The 16,784-nt window shown below is 37.4% G+C and overlaps 1 protein-coding gene across 4 annotated transcripts in view; it reads right to left on the reverse strand.

Moving 5' to 3' along the window:
* TRIM37 (tripartite motif containing 37) overlaps nt 1–16,784 on the reverse strand; it is a 48,160-nt gene that overhangs the window by 27,937 nt on the left and 3,439 nt on the right. For 3 of the 4 annotated variants that reach the window (XM_073315506.1, XM_073315504.1, XM_073315503.1), the window contains exons 4-12: nt 16,076–16,116; nt 14,871–14,987; nt 12,192–12,279; nt 11,576–11,698; nt 10,090–10,213; nt 7,539–7,606; nt 5,038–5,162; nt 2,840–2,890; nt 636–717 (exon numbers count right to left, since the gene is read on the reverse strand). In XM_073315506.1, the coding sequence (XP_073171607.1) occupies nt 636–717; nt 2,840–2,890; nt 5,038–5,162; nt 7,539–7,606; nt 10,090–10,213; nt 11,576–11,698; nt 12,192–12,279; nt 14,871–14,987; nt 16,076–16,116 (819 nt within the window). Of the gene's footprint in view, nt 1–635; nt 718–2,839; nt 2,891–5,037; nt 5,163–7,538; nt 7,607–10,089; nt 10,214–11,575; nt 11,699–12,191; nt 12,280–13,435; nt 14,789–14,870; nt 14,988–16,075; nt 16,117–16,784 lie in introns of those variants that run through there. The other variant, XM_073315505.2, reaches the window with a different exon arrangement.

The following is a 16,784-nucleotide window of genomic DNA, read 5'->3' on the forward strand; positions in this document are numbered from 1 at the left end:
AAGATTCCTGAGTCTCCCCATTCCTCTTCGGTCAGCAAGCGTGTGTCATCCCCCTCTAGTGTAATCCACATAACAGTATCTAGTTCTTATACAGTATTTTTCATGAGTAGATCTCAATTTGTTTTACAAAAGGAGGTCAATATCATAATCCCCATTTTACAGATGGGGAGACTGAGACACAGAGAAGGGAAGTCACTTCTCAAAGTCACCCAGCAGGCCAGTGGCAGAGCTGGTAGTAGAATCCAGATTTCCTAAGTCCCAGTGCTCTAGGCCACACTGCCTTCCATAGGGAATGGCAACTTACTATTATTATCACTCACTCCATTAGTGACCGCGGTCTACTGATAAGTCATATGGTGTCTATATGATATCACTTGATGAAATTTGTTTTGTTTTTTAAACTAGGAAATAACACATGCACACACAAAACTACCTTAAAAGAATATTAAACTTGCAAATACTAAAAAACTAGGAAATGCCTGAAGTAAGGTTACCTGTCTACATGAGCAGCGATACGTACGTGCTTAAGAGTTTGCACGATTGGGGTCTAAGCTAGCTCGCTATCTAGTGTATTTATACCCGTGGATAAATTTTTGTTAGGAAAAATATTTTTAAAAAAGAGTATACAAACTCACTGGATAAACCTTTAGTCGCCAGCAAAGCCCTGACACTTGAAGAGGTGGACTGTACACAGGATCTGCCCGCTGGCGCAAAGTGCTGTTGAAAGAAGGGATGAATATTCAACAGTGAGATGGAGCAAAACCCTATCTGGGGAGGCGACAGAATAAATATCATTCCATTTACATGTTAGAACTATCCATTGTTGCACCACATAAAATGCAGTAGCATGTTTGGAAGCTATCACAGCAGTTAGAGATGGAAACGACCCATTACTTCATCTAATCTATTCCATGCGACCTTGTTCCCTATTATACTTTAAAAAAAAAAAAAGTTTTATAATTTCCAAGCAGCCAGACTACCACAACATCCCTTGGGGCTATTCCACTGCCTAATATATCTCATTATTGGCAAAGTTCTTCTGATACTTTTCCCAATTTTCTCTACATACCATCCCACTACTTAGTGTTGTCATATCATACCACACTAATAATTCCACTCCAAATATATAAAGAGCATAAGCAGCAGAGATGTAGACTTTTGTTCTTTCCCCACTACTCAGATATCTACTAACCAGGCTACATATAGTTAACTCTTCATCTTTCCTCTTAAATCATCTCCTCCACCCATTCGCTTCCACCCCTTTATTTTGGTGCTTTTATCTGAACTCATTTGGCAATGCTGTTCTGGTGATACAGTGCTCATAACCAGAACCCTAGCGCAGTCACACAGGAGCCATACAGAGAGGAATTTCTCTCTCTGCTCCATGATGTGATGCCTCTGCATCTGCAGGACAAAAATGCATGATTATTTTTCCTTCCTATGGTACAGATCCACTATCACCCTTATATCTTTCAGCCATTATTGCTTCCCATCTTTTTCCCCTATATTTTCCCCAATGAACGTTTGTTTTAAGTTTGCCCTCCCACCCTACTTCCCCACAAATGTATTAGCAGCAACTGTCCTTAAATCTTCTACTAGCCATGTTTCCAACCAGTCTAGGTACCTTTGTATTATTTCTTTGTCCTCAATGGTTAATTATTTGTGTTACCGTAGCACCTAGGAACCCTAGTCAAAGATTAAGACCCCACTGTGCTAGGCACTGTAGCAACACAAAACAAAAAATGGTCCCTGCCACAAAGAGCTTATAATCTAAGTATAAGACAAGAGATGAACAGGTGGATACAGACAGACAGGGGAGAAGAAGGAAACAATGAGACAACACTTGTCAGCATGATCGGCATTGATCTCAGCACACCAATAATCTAGCCATTGTCAAATTTCTTGTAGGCATCACGGAAAATGAGTTTTGAAGGAGGATAATGCATTAGTTTTACAGATGCTTATGGACAGCTTCTCCCAAGCATGAGGAGCAGGATGGGAGACAGCACAAACAGGCTTGTTTGAAAATATAAACAAGTTGAGCGATGGAAGCTGGCTTTGTGGGCCAATACAGAGGCAGGAGCCAACCTTGATAGTGAATGAGAGATGACAGTAGGTAGGGATAAACTGGTATGAGAAAGAGTCTAGGATGGAACTGGAGAAGAGGAACTGCAGACAGCAATTGTAAACAGAGCATACAGTGATCATGGAGACAAAAGGGAGAGGCAAGTGGAGTAAGGGATGGGATTTTACAACAGGAGAGATTAAAGCATGCTTTTATTGTGAGGGGGGAAAAAGCCAGAGAAGAGTGAGAAGTTAAGTAGTATAAGGGTGTTTGCAACTTTTCAATCTACTTTCAATTTTCACTACTCACTAAAATAAGTCATAATTCACAGGAAATTGCACTATAAAGTTCTAGCCTCAAATATTACTTCTAATTTAATCAAAAACAGAACATAAACTAAAATTACCAAAAAAAAAAAATCAACAGATGATCTAGAAAGATGCAAAACTTGCAAGCTGAGCAGAATTTTAAGTGCCTATGTAGAGATCATGTAAATGTTTCTTGCAGATTTTTTTAAATTTGTGGGGTGATTAGAGAGAAGTAATTTCCTTCAGCATGGAATTTTTTTTTAGCAGTCAGTTTACTGAACTGGTGGCTACTTTTTCTGATCATTACTGGAGACAAAAGTCAAGAGATTTGATTCAGTTCCTCACACTTGCACACAGGTATCTTGTGGTTTTCAATAGGTCTATTCAGAGGTTTAAAACCTAATATAGAACAAACGAGAAACACACTCCTTGACATTCATGGTAATTTCTTAGGACACATTCCTACCTGAAGTTTTCCAAGACAAAGGTGGTTGAGTCATAGGCTGGTACTAATTCACTGGGGAGAAAACACAGTAGTAGAGTTGAAGAAAGTAGCATTAAATCAGAGAGTGGGATTTTCACAAGTGTTTAAGTAACTTAGAAGCAAGCACAAGTCCCATCAGGGCGTCAATAGGACTTGGACTCCTAATCACTAAAGCACTTTTGAAAATCCCACTCAAGATCTTTAAAAGGACATAAAGGTTATTAGGCTAATAGTCATACCACCACAACAGTGGTCATGTCTCATGAAAACATGAAAACAGAACATAAGTCATGAAAACAGAACATAAGTACCACTGTAATAATTATTTTTTTTAATTGCAACTTCTGAAGACAGTAGTAGCTATACCAATGCATGTTAACATTCTACTATATTACATACGTCCTGGGTAGATATTACAATTTTAAGTATATCTTTAGCAGCAGCAACTGATTTTGAAGGGTGTGAAAATGTTTTTATTTAAAATGAGTATCAGAATACATTAATGTATTATATGCATGTGCCATTAGTAACATCTGGGATTATTAACACTGACAAATTTTAAGACTCAATTTATTTTTCTCTTGTTAAATTGTATGTGGTTTGCATTTCCTTCAGCTTGGAAATGGAAACATTTGTACATTCCAGTTTACTCTAGGGTCCTGCTGAATTATATGACCTCTCACCTGGCAAGGAAGAAATACAGTTTACACAGTGGTAATAAGCTTTTAGAAAACACGAAGGAAATCAGCTACATTATGCGAACCACAAAGGCTTTGCACAAGTTTATATATAAACAAGAATTCAAAAAAAAAAAGATTGCTTTTGAAGGGTATTTTTAGAGCACACAGGACATCTGTGGGCTTCCAGTGTCAGATCCCCACTCACCCAGTGGCACTGCAAGCATACATATCCCTCCCGTCCCCTGAGCAAAATGAAACAGGAACAACTCAACTGTGGTCGGGGGGGGAGGTGGACAAGAATGTCCAAAAATGATCAATTATTAACTTTAGAAAACCTAACATGATTTGCCTTGTGACAGCAAGGGATGACTAAGGCAAATCTAAAACTACAGATTTTTAATATTTAAGGAGAAGGAACTGCTTTGTGGCTGGAGAAACAAAACAACCGAAATATATCATGTTTCAGCGCAGACCTGTAGTAAAAGAGACCATCGGTTGCTACCATCTCCTTTAAAATAAACATTTACTTTTAAAAGAACACACTTCAGGCTATATTTTAAAAGCCTGCCAAACTGATGTTTGATTGATATGGTTAGAAAGATTTGAGTAATTTTAAAATTACTCAAATGCAAAATTATCTCCAAATTTTATAGAAACCCTGCATGTTCGTTTTAAATGTAAAATGCTGCAGCCACCCATCCTAACAAGTGCACAGATTTCTGCATAAACCAGCACCAATGGCTCCTTTCTGAAAATGAGTTGTGCCAGCAGATCATTTGGGCTTTATTTTATACTAAAGGTGACTTGTACAGGCATCTCATGAGACCACTTCCACGTTTATTGTGCCACTTGAGCATTTGCCAGTAAGAGAGCCCTACAATTATAGGCTGACTGCCCCCAATAGCAAGGGTAAGAAGGGTCATCAGTATACAAATGATTCAAAACCTATTTCTTCACACCAACTGGATCCCACTTCTAATGCTAGGATGTAACATCAATTACAAGTGGAGTCCTCATGGAGGATAAAAACAAGACTCTAAAGGAGGTGAACAGAATTGGGTAAGTGATCGATTATTTTTAGCACATGGAAATAAATACAGACCCAGCATTCAGCCTGAGAAGCCAAGCCAAATACTGGAGAGAAATCTTCCCCCACTGGCTACCACTGCAGTAGCCCTAATGGTTAAAGTAGCTTTTAGGATGGATTTGGGGAGCTCTCCAGCAGCAAATCCTCCAGTTACTCCCTATTTCCCATCCCTCCAAAGCCGCAGCAGAATTTGCTCTTACACTGCAGTTTTTGAATATTTTATACATTAGGAGAATTTTTCTCCACACTAACCATTCCACAATGCTCAAAACCATTCAGATGTTCGTGAAGTTAATTTTTTGTTGTGGGTTTTTTTTTTTGTTTGTTTTGTAAGACTAAACCAAACTGCTTTAATGCTTTAGCTTTCAAGGTCAAACAAAAACTTGCAAAATAAAGGAAATGCCAGGCTGTACCTTGTGAAGTCTGGAGGGACAGGAGTAGTGACAAAGGATGCCATAGGCTTCCGGTGAACCTGCTGAAACATCATCAGAATCTCCGAGCTTTTAGATATCAACTCACTCTTACTGCATGATCTTAGCTGCAGAGAAGAAAGCAGATAAATTACAATATCGTTAAAGAAAACCCACAGATTTTGGCTTAATTTTTTAAATGAAGACATGTCAATACAGGAGGTAACATCTACTGCAGGTTCAGAGAGAAAGACAACAATAGTGCTTTCCATATTGACAGAGTTATGTTTGTTAGAGCTTCCTTTGAATTTGTCTGTTTTCAAGGTTGTAAAAAAAGTGGTGGTGGCAACAAATTTCCATATTGTTCCCATAATTGTTTTTACAAGAAATTAAATAAAATTAAGCCAGTGTTCTCTCTACTTACATGATTTTGAGGGCTCTTGAACCCTAATGTGAGAATTATAGTGCTGTAGTATTTAAACAATTTTAAAGTGTTTTAAAAATTTCATTAGCAGCTACTGTGTACTAAGGTGACTTTTCAGTCTGAAGGTCATAAGTGTTTGTACTAGGTACAGGTGTGTTTGTTTTATCTTGTCACTGCCCCAGGCAAAGTACTATACCAGCTGTGACCTCTGTTATTATGCAATGTATAGGTGAAACTTGACTAGGCTTTGACATGATTAAGTTTAATCTATTATATAACCCAGTACATTAAGGAGGGTGTTTTACACTTTCCCTCCTTAGTGTTCTGTGGCACTCTCACTGTTAAACAGTTTTATATTCATTTTTAATTCAAATGAGCTTTAAGCCAATACTCAAATCAACTAATCAAAAAGTACATTATCTCACAAAAGAACAATCTGGAATATAAATGTAACCTCCCTTCCTTCAATTCAGCACACAAAGCCAAAACGTTTTAAGCGTGTAATAAAGTGTACCTTTTCAACACTAGATGCTTCAAGTAGTAACAACCACTTCTGAACAAAGAAAGAGGGGAAATAATCTAATCTTGTTTCCTTTGAACAGCTGGAAACAGACATTTTAAATAGTTAAGTAGTTGCAAAAATAACTAAATATACTCTACTTCTTCTGTATAATTGAAAGGTAGGAACAGTGTGCCTGAGCTGTAAATGTAAAACTTTCTACCACGCATTATATGCATTTTTGACAAGAATTATATGCATTTTTGATATTAAATCAATAAAAAGAATATAAAATTTAAAGCCTCTTGATAACTGGTGGACGTATAATGTAACTTTTTAAAGAGTTCTAGTAAATCTCAGAAATTTGGGAGATACAGAGACATCTGTCTACTGTTTAAGAATCATGGCTACAGTAAATATTTGAAATATGACTTAAGTTACCTACCTTTTTTTGGGGTATGGTCTTATAGTTCCAGTTCACTGTATTTTAATGAGTTCTATACAATACAAAACTGCTCTGCAAAGATGCACATGGATTGAAATCCTTACCACATTAAAAGGGTGAAAAAAGTTAAAAAAAAAAAAGTCCTCATCTACAGAGGTCACTCTATAGCAAAAAAGGGTTTTGGAATCTAGTGGAAACAGAAAGAAAAAAAAAAACAGGCTCACACACAACATATAGCAGGATTTGCTGAAGAACACTAGCTGGTGCATCAGACATGAAAATATGGTTCTGAAAAAAGCTGCCTCAAGTGCAAGGGGCGAAGGGCATTTCCAGAACAGGTAGTGAATTTGAGCTAATACCATTCACTGGAACACAGAAAAAAAGAATACAGAACAGAAGGTTAAGTGCATGCACAGAAAAGATTTCTTCTTCAGGAGTTCTGAAGATTTTTTTTTGGAAATTTAAAGCACCAACCAGTGTCATGAGAGAATTATTACACACAAGGCTTGAAAAATCCATTTGGGAACATACTAACTCAGGGCAAGCAGAAACTCTTCCAGGATTAACATCAATTTCTGCAGAATTTAAGCTTTCACTTACAAAAAATTCCTAACCCTCTGACTGTGAGGGGAAAAACCCCCCCAACAACCTTCCAAAAGTGAACTCAGTGGAAAAAAAACAATGCTGTGCCATCTTCCCACAGCTGCTGTTTGCTGCATGCATCTCATAACTTTCCAGAACTGCAGAGTGAAAACTGGCCAGTTCTGCTTTTTTGTTTTAATTACTGCTATTCATAACCTGTGGGCAAAAATCAGTCTTGTGCTCCAAGCACTAAGCTATGCTAAATAAATGAATAAATAATAAATGTTGTCTTTTCATAACTGCTAATTACTTCTGTACTAGCTATTCAAAAGACAGAAGAGATTAAATCAAAGGTTGTTCCTGATTTAGAGATGGAAGCCACAGTTTTTTTTAAAAGGAATTTTGGGTGACTTATCTAAACCCAGTTCAACCTTACTGATTAATGCATAATTTAGAGTAACAAAAGTGGCAAGTTCATCAAGTGTCTTCATGTAGCTTCCAACATTTTAACTGTGGGGTGGTGGTGGGGTTTTTTTGTTTTTGTTTTAAATCACCTGATGTTCTACTTCCTGCAGCAGGGACTCCAGAAGTTCAGTTTCTTGGGTGAGTGATGTCTTTTGACCTGTTTAAAAGAAATGAGATCATGTGTCTTGCGGTGATGGTGTTTTTTTGTTGTTGATTTTTGTTTTGTTTTTAAAGAAATGAACCTCCCTTTTGGAGATTGCTCTAAATTTAAGGTAAAGGATTTCTAAATATATCAAGGTTGATAGAGAACACATTTTAAAGGAAGCCTGTCTTTTTAATTAGAGCTGCAGTGAATGATTCACTTGAGGTTTAAGACATTAATGAAGCATTCTTGGTGTCCCAGAAATGACAGAGGCTTTTGAGAGAAGAGCAGATCTGGATTTCATTGAACTCACTCTGATCTGACCAAACCTCCTTTTATAACATCTGAAATCTAATTCAAAAATCACTTTTCTAGGCCTTAAACCTTTTAAGGAAAATATAATTAAACATTGTAATATAGAAACACTATATTTAAACATCAACTACCATTAAGGCTGTGACAAGACAAAGAAGAAAGAAAAATCAACTCTTATTTTGAGTCTATAACTAGATTTGCTTTTTCTCAAATCACACATTAATTGTTGTAAAGGAATCTGAGATCCTTGAAGAAAAGGTGCTATATAAGTGCAAAGTATTATTCTGTGTTAACCATATAAAGAGGATTATCTTTACCTTAATTATCACTACAAAAGGCTTCCCCCCCCACTCTCCTGCTGGAAATAGCTCACCTTAAGTGATCACTCTCGTTACAACATGTATGGTAACACCCATTGTTTCATGTTCTCTATGTATATAAATCTCCCCACTGTATTTTCCACTGAATGCATCCAATGAAGTGAGCTGTAGCTCACGAAAGCTTATGCTCAAATAAATTGGTTAGTCTCTAAGGTGCCACAAGTACTCCTTTTCTTTTTGCAAATACAGACTAACACAGCTGCTACTCTGAAACCTGTCATATAAAGAAGGAATTCGTAAACAGTTTAATGACTGACCTTCAATCACTGAACCACTAAACAAATTTTGCGATTGATTACAGTATTCAGTATTAAGAGTAGCAACCATGTTAGTCTGTATTCGCAAAAATAAAAGGAGTACTTGTGGCACCTTAGAGACTAACAAATTTATTTGACCATAAGTATTCAGTATGATATGGTAAAGTGCACTCATTGCAGATTTAACTTAGAAATAGTTTAATTAGAAGAATTTAAGAGGATTTTTTTTGCTAAAAATTAAGTAATTATGTTAAAAATGTAGATAGGGTATTACACTTGTTATCATGATTTAGTCTCTATACAATATAAAAATATGGTAGCTTTGAAAAGATGTATTTAATACGGTCTGTATCCTTTTCCAGTATGTAAAGTTCTGATTTTATATTTTCTTCTGAGCAAAATTTCAAATGTCAAGAGTAAGTTTTCAGCATAGTTTATTATTATTTATGGTTCGTATTATAGTTGGGCTCAGAGACAGTCCGTATCTCCATGAGTTTCCAGTCTACAGATTTAGTTTTGTATATTGCATGACTAAATCCCTAAAAAAAGTGTTCTCATCTCCCCTATTTTCAAAGAGGCCGATATTCCAATTTAGGATAATTATAATATTAGCTCTTACACAGCCGTTAACAATGGAATGCAAGTATGATTGGAGAAGCTAAGGCAAAGTGATTTGCAAAAAAGTCACACAAAGTCAATGGCAGAGTTGGGAATATAATCCAGGTCTCCTGATTTCCAGTCCAATGTTCTAGCCATTGAACCATGTTGTCTCCAAGAATGAACCTAAGAGTCAATTGTAGAGATGTTTCTAATCTGGGACAAAATATATTTAAAATACAAGTTTTATTTAAAAAATAAATTATTTACAGAGGGAAACCCAAAGACTGCACTACAAATTGCTTTACACATAAGTATCTCATGGTTTTGTGTTTTTTTTTTTAATAAGTGTTATACAAGCATAAGTTCCCCTGGGTATACTCTACCTACTTCCCATTTGTAAAAAGGCTAAATAGAGGGAGAGGTTAAATAGCTGGACCAAAGTCAGCGACAGAGTCAGGAACAAAACCTAGAAGTTCTGATTCCTCCCCGATACCCTGCTCTCACTACTGGACAATATTTATTTAATTACCAATCTGAAATGCTACTCAGCAGAAATATTCCATACAGAAATAATATTTTTTAAAGTTAGGTTTGGATAGTAGATATCAGAGGTGACAAATTACAGCAATCGGGAAATAATACTTGGCACTTTACATCTTCAAAGGGCTGTATGATCATTTATCCTAGCAAAGTGGTACACGTAATCTGAGTTAATATACAGTAGCTTTTCATGGAATCAGAGCATAGTTACATCTAACAAAATGCATTATATCACAGTAACCACACATTAACTAATGACACTGATATATTTAGAAGTCTTCTGTCTTCAACTTGAAGCCAGGAAACTGCTGGAGGTGCAGTTTTGTTTCTAGAAAAAAAAATTTGCCAGAAGATTTTCAACTTCAGTCTGTTTCTTCCACTTACATCAGATAAGGTGAATACCTACCCATTAGTGTTATAAGCTTGTTCTTCAGTTGAGTATCTAATCGGGCAATCATCATCTCCACTGCATTCCTAATTTCCCGAACTCGCTCATCCTTTGCGCTGCGCACTGCCTCTACATTCCTCTCCTAAAGGACAGTTCAGAGGTAACGTACAAAAAAGGAATAACCTTCTGTTTTTGTCCATATCTCTGCCTCTCATCATACCCTGTCCATTTCAACTGAATGCTTTTCCCTTGACAAGGATTAGGAAATACAGAGGAAGGGGGGAAATATATTTTATGTAGAACAAAAATAGTTTATGTTTTAACTGTTTGGGAAAATAAGCCTCTATGTAAACTTATGAGCAACTTAAAGGTCAGAAGAAGATTTCACTGTTGCCTATAATTCTCTTCCCCCTTAGGTTTGCTACTATGCAATTAGCGATATACATTTAGAAGTACTAATTAAAGTAGAGACATGCCAAAAGTGTTTTCTTTCTTTGGATAACCTAGAAAAGTTAACAGACTATCAAAATGAAGACTATTGAACACATCCAAAACTGAGTTCTTAAGGTATATAGTAAGCCATTTTTGAAACACTGTAAAAGCTACAGATGAACAGCATAACTGGTAGTAAAATAGCAGAGAATGCAGTTGCCCTCTGGTGGTTGACGGAAGGTTAAACTAAAAGGAATATATTTTTCTCATCATAGACAAACACATAAAATACTTGCTATGACAAATTAAACACTCTCTTGGAACTACTCGTTTCTTCTTCTGCACAGGGGTACTACATAGAACAAGTAGCATCCGTAAGCAGAAAAGGAAAAATGATTGCACACACAGTTTACTTTACATTAGTGCCTTTCATCCTGGAATCATCTCGACCATATACACATACCACAGCACCAAAAAACGTCAGACATCTCTGGGATGAAGAGTGGCTAACTAACCAGTATGTACACAGCACACCACAGCACAACAAAGAGAGAAAATTATGACCAAGAGCAATAGGCAAACTCCTTCTCTTACAGTAGTGCAAAAAGGGATAGTATATGTCCATGCAGAGCAAATGGGATTCTATTTTACTTTGGTTTCTATCTTATTCAAAAGGTTTGCACACTAAACTGCACAGAGATCAGCAAAGTCTCCCCCAGAACTGAGGGGCTGAAACACCCCAACAGAATTTCAGACCTTCAGCTTACCCCACTAAGGCCTGGTACTTTTTGTACATGTAACACTATACCAGTTATAGGTGTGTGGGGGCGCTTTTTTACTGACACAATCTTTAGCATGGGCAGGGTTATACTGGTATAAAAGGCGCCATATACCAGTATTCCAAGGCACCCTTATACTCATATGATTGCACTCATGCTATGGGAATTGTACTGCTTTAACTATATCACCACCTACTTCTCTTATGCTATAGATAACCTGAATATAATCAACACATTATACAGGTGTAAGAGGGTATATATAAGGTATACATTTTGTTGAAACATTTTCTTACCACTTCTTGCACTAGACTGATTAGCTCCATGAGTCTCCTCCGAAGTTTTGCTACCTCCTCATTCACTTTTGTGACATGTTGCTCATAAATTTCAGCTAATGGCTTAAAAGTATGTCCTCCATGCTATTAAAAGAAAGGATCGACAAAACATCATATTTTAGCTGTACTCCATCCCTGTTAAATTAGGAGTTTTTCCCCTTCTGTGGTACCATTCAATTTGGGAAAGATCCAGAGCAGATTGTCTGTAGGAAGTCTGTGTCTTTCACTTCCCTTAGTAACAAGTCTTGGATCTGGCTTCTGCACCAGAAATGCTTCCTGTAGAGAGCTATTTGGAGATGGAGCACTCATCCAAAATGAGCCCCAGCATTTACTGTGCAATACTTGGGCTAATTAAGTTGGGGGGGGGGGAGGGAATGGTTTTATATTCAAAGGGCTATATGTATTTTGAGCTAACACTCCAGCAAAAAACTGAATTAGTGACACTCAACCACTTACATTCCCAAATATGAGGTGTGTCTCACTTGGGAATATTTAACTGGTACAGTATTAGATAGTTGGAGATCTGAGATAATTTCCTACTCTCCACGTGGACATGACATGCTATAAGCCTACTCACCATTCCTCCCCAGAGAGCACACTGGTGGCAGATACATTTCTTACATGTCCAGCAGAATACACTGAGTTTTTCATGATGGTTTTCACACCTTAAAAAAAAAAACACAACAGTGATAGGAAATTACATAGTGGTGCGTGGAGACTGCAAAAGGTTCAGCAGCTTGATTTGTTTTGTTGACATGGTTTTGAGAGCAAAGCACAAAATCTAGGAGTTACAAATGGTGTCCCAACAGCAAAATTAATTAGTTGTATTCTTCTTGCACTGCAAAGCATGCCATCGTTTTACTTCGTCTCCCATATATCATCTTCCCAGGAAGTTTCTCCTGGAGGTAAGAAAGCGTACTCTGGAAGCTTGTTTTAAGCACCATCTTATCTGCATGGTATACTTTGCTTTGGTATACAGGCTTTAAATTCACTGATTCTAGAAGCTAAAAATTTCAAATGATTGAAACGCCAACAATCTAGTAACTCAGAAAGATTGAGTAAACCTAAAGTATTCTGAGGTGTGGATCAATGTGGCACCTAGGTGCCAAAGTGATGAATCAATATTTTAACTAGAAGAAGAACTAGAAGAATATTTTAACTTGTTCATATGTAACAAGACTACTCTCTCAAAGTAAATGGCAAATGACGAGTTTCTTTAAACACAGATTTCTCAGCTCCACTTAGCACTCTGGGTCCAAGATACTTGAGCAACTTGATTTCCCTTTATGTTCCTTTCAAGTTATAAGAGGGCCATGGAGGCCTGGCTTTACTGTAAAATTTTTATCAGTGCCAGACCCAGATGACAAAACACACTGTTCAGGGACTCCCATATAACAGTATGATACTTCCTGTCTATATGTGGCCACTGAATATAGAAAGCAGATTCATGTATCATAAGAAGTCCCAGCCTTCTTCTGCAGTAAAGGTGAAACTAGTCAGTTATAATACTGTCTCCAGGACTCTGTGCAAGATATACACATTCAGATGAATTCTTTGATGACTTTTTATCAACCTAACTTTACTGGAAGAGTATAGAGAAACTAGAACTAATAATTAAAGAAAAAGGACTACTTACACAGAATGCAACAAATTAAATACACACAAATTCAGTATTTCAATGTCTTAGTTTGCATACATTTGACATCAGATAGTTAAACTGGGAAATGTGACATCTGAAGGGTTGCTTTATACTAAACTTTAATTGTGGGCTTCAACTAATGCTATCTTTTTCACCAGCTCAATTTTTTTCTTTTTCTGTACCTTTCTGCATGAAAATGGCCGATTTCTGAACCATTGGCTGTAGTTCTAAATATTGTTTTTTCACTACAGTGTCCCAGATTCTTCATAGTCTGTGAGCAGGCTTATAAAGCACCATCACAGCAGATCTCTGAATGATGTCAATGAGAAGTCTGCACAAAGATCAAGGATGGAATAATGTCTTTATGCAGTTCAGAACAGTCACTTACCTTACAGTAACTGTGGTTCTTAAAGACAGTTTCTCAGTGTGGACTGCCCTCAAAGTACACACGAGGCACACATGTATCTTGAATGGGATCCACATGGACAAAAACTTGAAGAACTACTATACTTTGTTATAATTATGAATTATTTAATTGCCTTATTCACCACTGCTCAGTGGGAAAATATTCTTACTTTGGGGGGGAAAAAAACAAACTACTATTCTTACCCTTCCTTTTTTCCCTATCCCCTTTTTCATCTTTGTACATCCTCCCTTATTTCCTGCTGTATTCCGACCATTCTTTGCAGCAACTCTCAATACTCGCTCAATGAGATTTACTCCAGCACCTTTCTCTATTCCATGAGCTATAATGATTAGCAATAAAACAAACTACACAAATCAGCAATATTAAGAAATATTGCAATTTGCAGTTCTCCAAAGGGGGATGCCTTTTTGCTGTGATATTAGCACTGTATTTTTCATGCTATCCAAGTATCAGAGGATGCCAGTATCAGAAGATTTAAGAAGTTGGTTCACATAGTTCTTTCTCCACTGTAGGAAATCCAAGGAGAAATGGCATTTACAAGCAACAGTTGCACAATACATGACCAATAAGTCTTAGTTATCCACATCACTGCAAATCCTACATGGAGGGATTTTAGACAGTGCATGCCTTAGACCAAATGTCACAGGGGAAACAAACACATAAAGACTTGTCTAGGCTTATGTACTAGCACATCCAGGAGTCCCTTTAGGTTTCTGAATGCATTATCAGAGGAATCTGTACAATGTCCTCTTTGCTTTCATCATCTAGTGTCCATATGGTCACTGTGAATGGCTACGTGCAATATGAAAGAGGCAGCCCTCCTCAGTCTTCCCATGCCCTTCACTCAAAGTACATTAGGCCAGGCTAATCCAACTGTAACTTTCAAGGTAATAAAAACAGAAAGACCTGTAAAGTCTTAGCTTTTAGTGCTACTTACAGAAACTGGTACCATTTCTAGAAATAAATAAATAAATAAAAAACCAACTGCCAACCTCTTACCACCTTTCAGCTGGACAGCGTAAAAGGAAGCATACTTACTGACTGCTTCTACAACATGGTAGCAAATTTCAGTTTTCAGTACTTAGGAACTACAATCCATTCCCTAATTTTAAGAGGGTGCAATTAAAGATTTGCTGTTTTTGAGACAAACTACAAAATCCTCAAATTTTAGAAGAGTCTATTCTACATACTTGTCTTTTTCATTTTCTTCATGCTTAGTGAGATTGCATAGTTGAAGTGTGTCAAGCTGTTGCGTAACTTCTTCTGCCCAACGACAGTTTACAAGTTCCCGTAGCTGGAGTGGGGCGCTGAAAGAAAAGAAAAAGAAAAAGAAAAAGCTGAAGTTAGATTCATAGACTGTAAGGTTGGAGGGGACTATCGTGATCATCTAGTGTGACTCCTGCACATTGCAGGCCACAGAACCTCACTCACTCCAGAAACAGACTCCTAACCTCTGGCTGAGTTACTGAAGTCCTCAAATCATGGTTTAAAGACTTCAAGTTACAGAGAATTCACCATTTATATAGTTTAAACCTGCAAGTGACCCATGCCCCTTGTTGCAGAGGAAGGCAAAAAAGCCCCAGATTCAAGAACTCCGTTTCAGGATTTCAAGGTTCTAAAGAACACTAATGAAACGGATTGGTTTTGTCAATTCCACTCTTTCGCTAGGAAACATATGAGTAGTAGCAGATACAATAAAGCTGTTTGTCTACAATGCATAAGTTCACATTTAAAAGGTTATTTTCAAAACCCATCAGGCTTAGAACTTTAAGGTTTTTGGTTTGTTTGCTTTTAATATAAAGAGCTTACATTCTGAAGAAATTGGTTGCTCACCCACCTCACAAGAAAAAGTGTCTTACTTGCCATTAGAAAGTGGATTTTTTCAAGCTCTGTACTTATGGGACACAAATGTTAAGAATGTGCATGCTGCTTGCCTCTTTGGGCATGCTGCATCATGTTTATTCCTGGAAATGTCTGTCTCTCAGATCTATAGAAAGAGGGTAAATTTCAGTCAGTCTAAAAGCTAGAAGCGTTGTTTGGTCCCTATGCTGGCCATTCAAGGAGTGACACTGAATAGTTCTGAGAGGAGTCCTGTCCACTTCTTCTGGCTAGGTGTGGTTATATCCCTTAAATGGGTGCAATAACATGGTGGGGATCATCAAGATTTTACATAGGTCAGTCCTGGCCACACTAAAAAAAGATTAAAAATAATTACTTTGCCAGTTTAAATAAGGCTTCATATCACATTAAGTACAACCTTCAAAAGAGAAACTTGTGATACACATGGTATACTTACAGAGACAAAAAAACCCAACAAAACCCCACACACCTAATAACCATAAGAAAGCTGACTACAGAGTTACAATGTATTTCTAACTTATTAAAAATATCTTACCGACAGTGAGGGCACTGAGCTCTTTGTTCAGTCAGCCAACGCTATAGAAAAAGAGAATGGGCACAGTTTGAGACACACAAGAGAGTTAAAGATATGGAACATTCACACACACTGGTTTCACTTTTGTCTCAATTATACTGGAAGTCATTTTTTCTGTGCCAATCCTCCTGTATTTTTCCCTTATTTACACTCATGATTTAAATTCATGGGATTTAGCCAGTACAAGCAATCTCAGTTTAACATGTAACTATTTTAACCCCCACAAGAAACAGAAGGGGTTTTTTTTTTTGGGTGGGGAGTGTTGGTTTAACAACAGTTCTACTGTTACAGTAAAGGGACTTTTGAGATGTCTGGCATATCACCAGAAGCCACAGAATCTATCAGACAGTCATACACTAAGGGGTATATTCTAGTAAAAAGCCAAGATATTGCAGGTATTTCGCTCTGCCTCTACACACTACTTTTCAAAGAACCACATATTCTGCTACTCATTCTGGAAGAGATGGAGAGCAGGATGGGGTATGGCAAATGGGGTGTCATGTGGTAGTGGGGTGGTGAATTATATTGGAGGGGGGAAGTATCTACGGGAGACTGTGACACCAACTGCACCCTCCCAGCTCCTGTCCTGGGGGCCCAGCTGGGCTCAGGTCCCCATTCTGGGAATTGTTACGTGGCGCATGGGGTCACAGTGCCCCTCATTCAAATTTGG

Source organism: Lepidochelys kempii, chromosome 17, assembly GCF_965140285.1.
Source record: "Lepidochelys kempii isolate rLepKem1 chromosome 17, rLepKem1.hap1, whole genome shotgun sequence".
Lineage (NCBI taxonomy): Eukaryota > Metazoa > Chordata > Testudines > Cheloniidae > Lepidochelys > Lepidochelys kempii.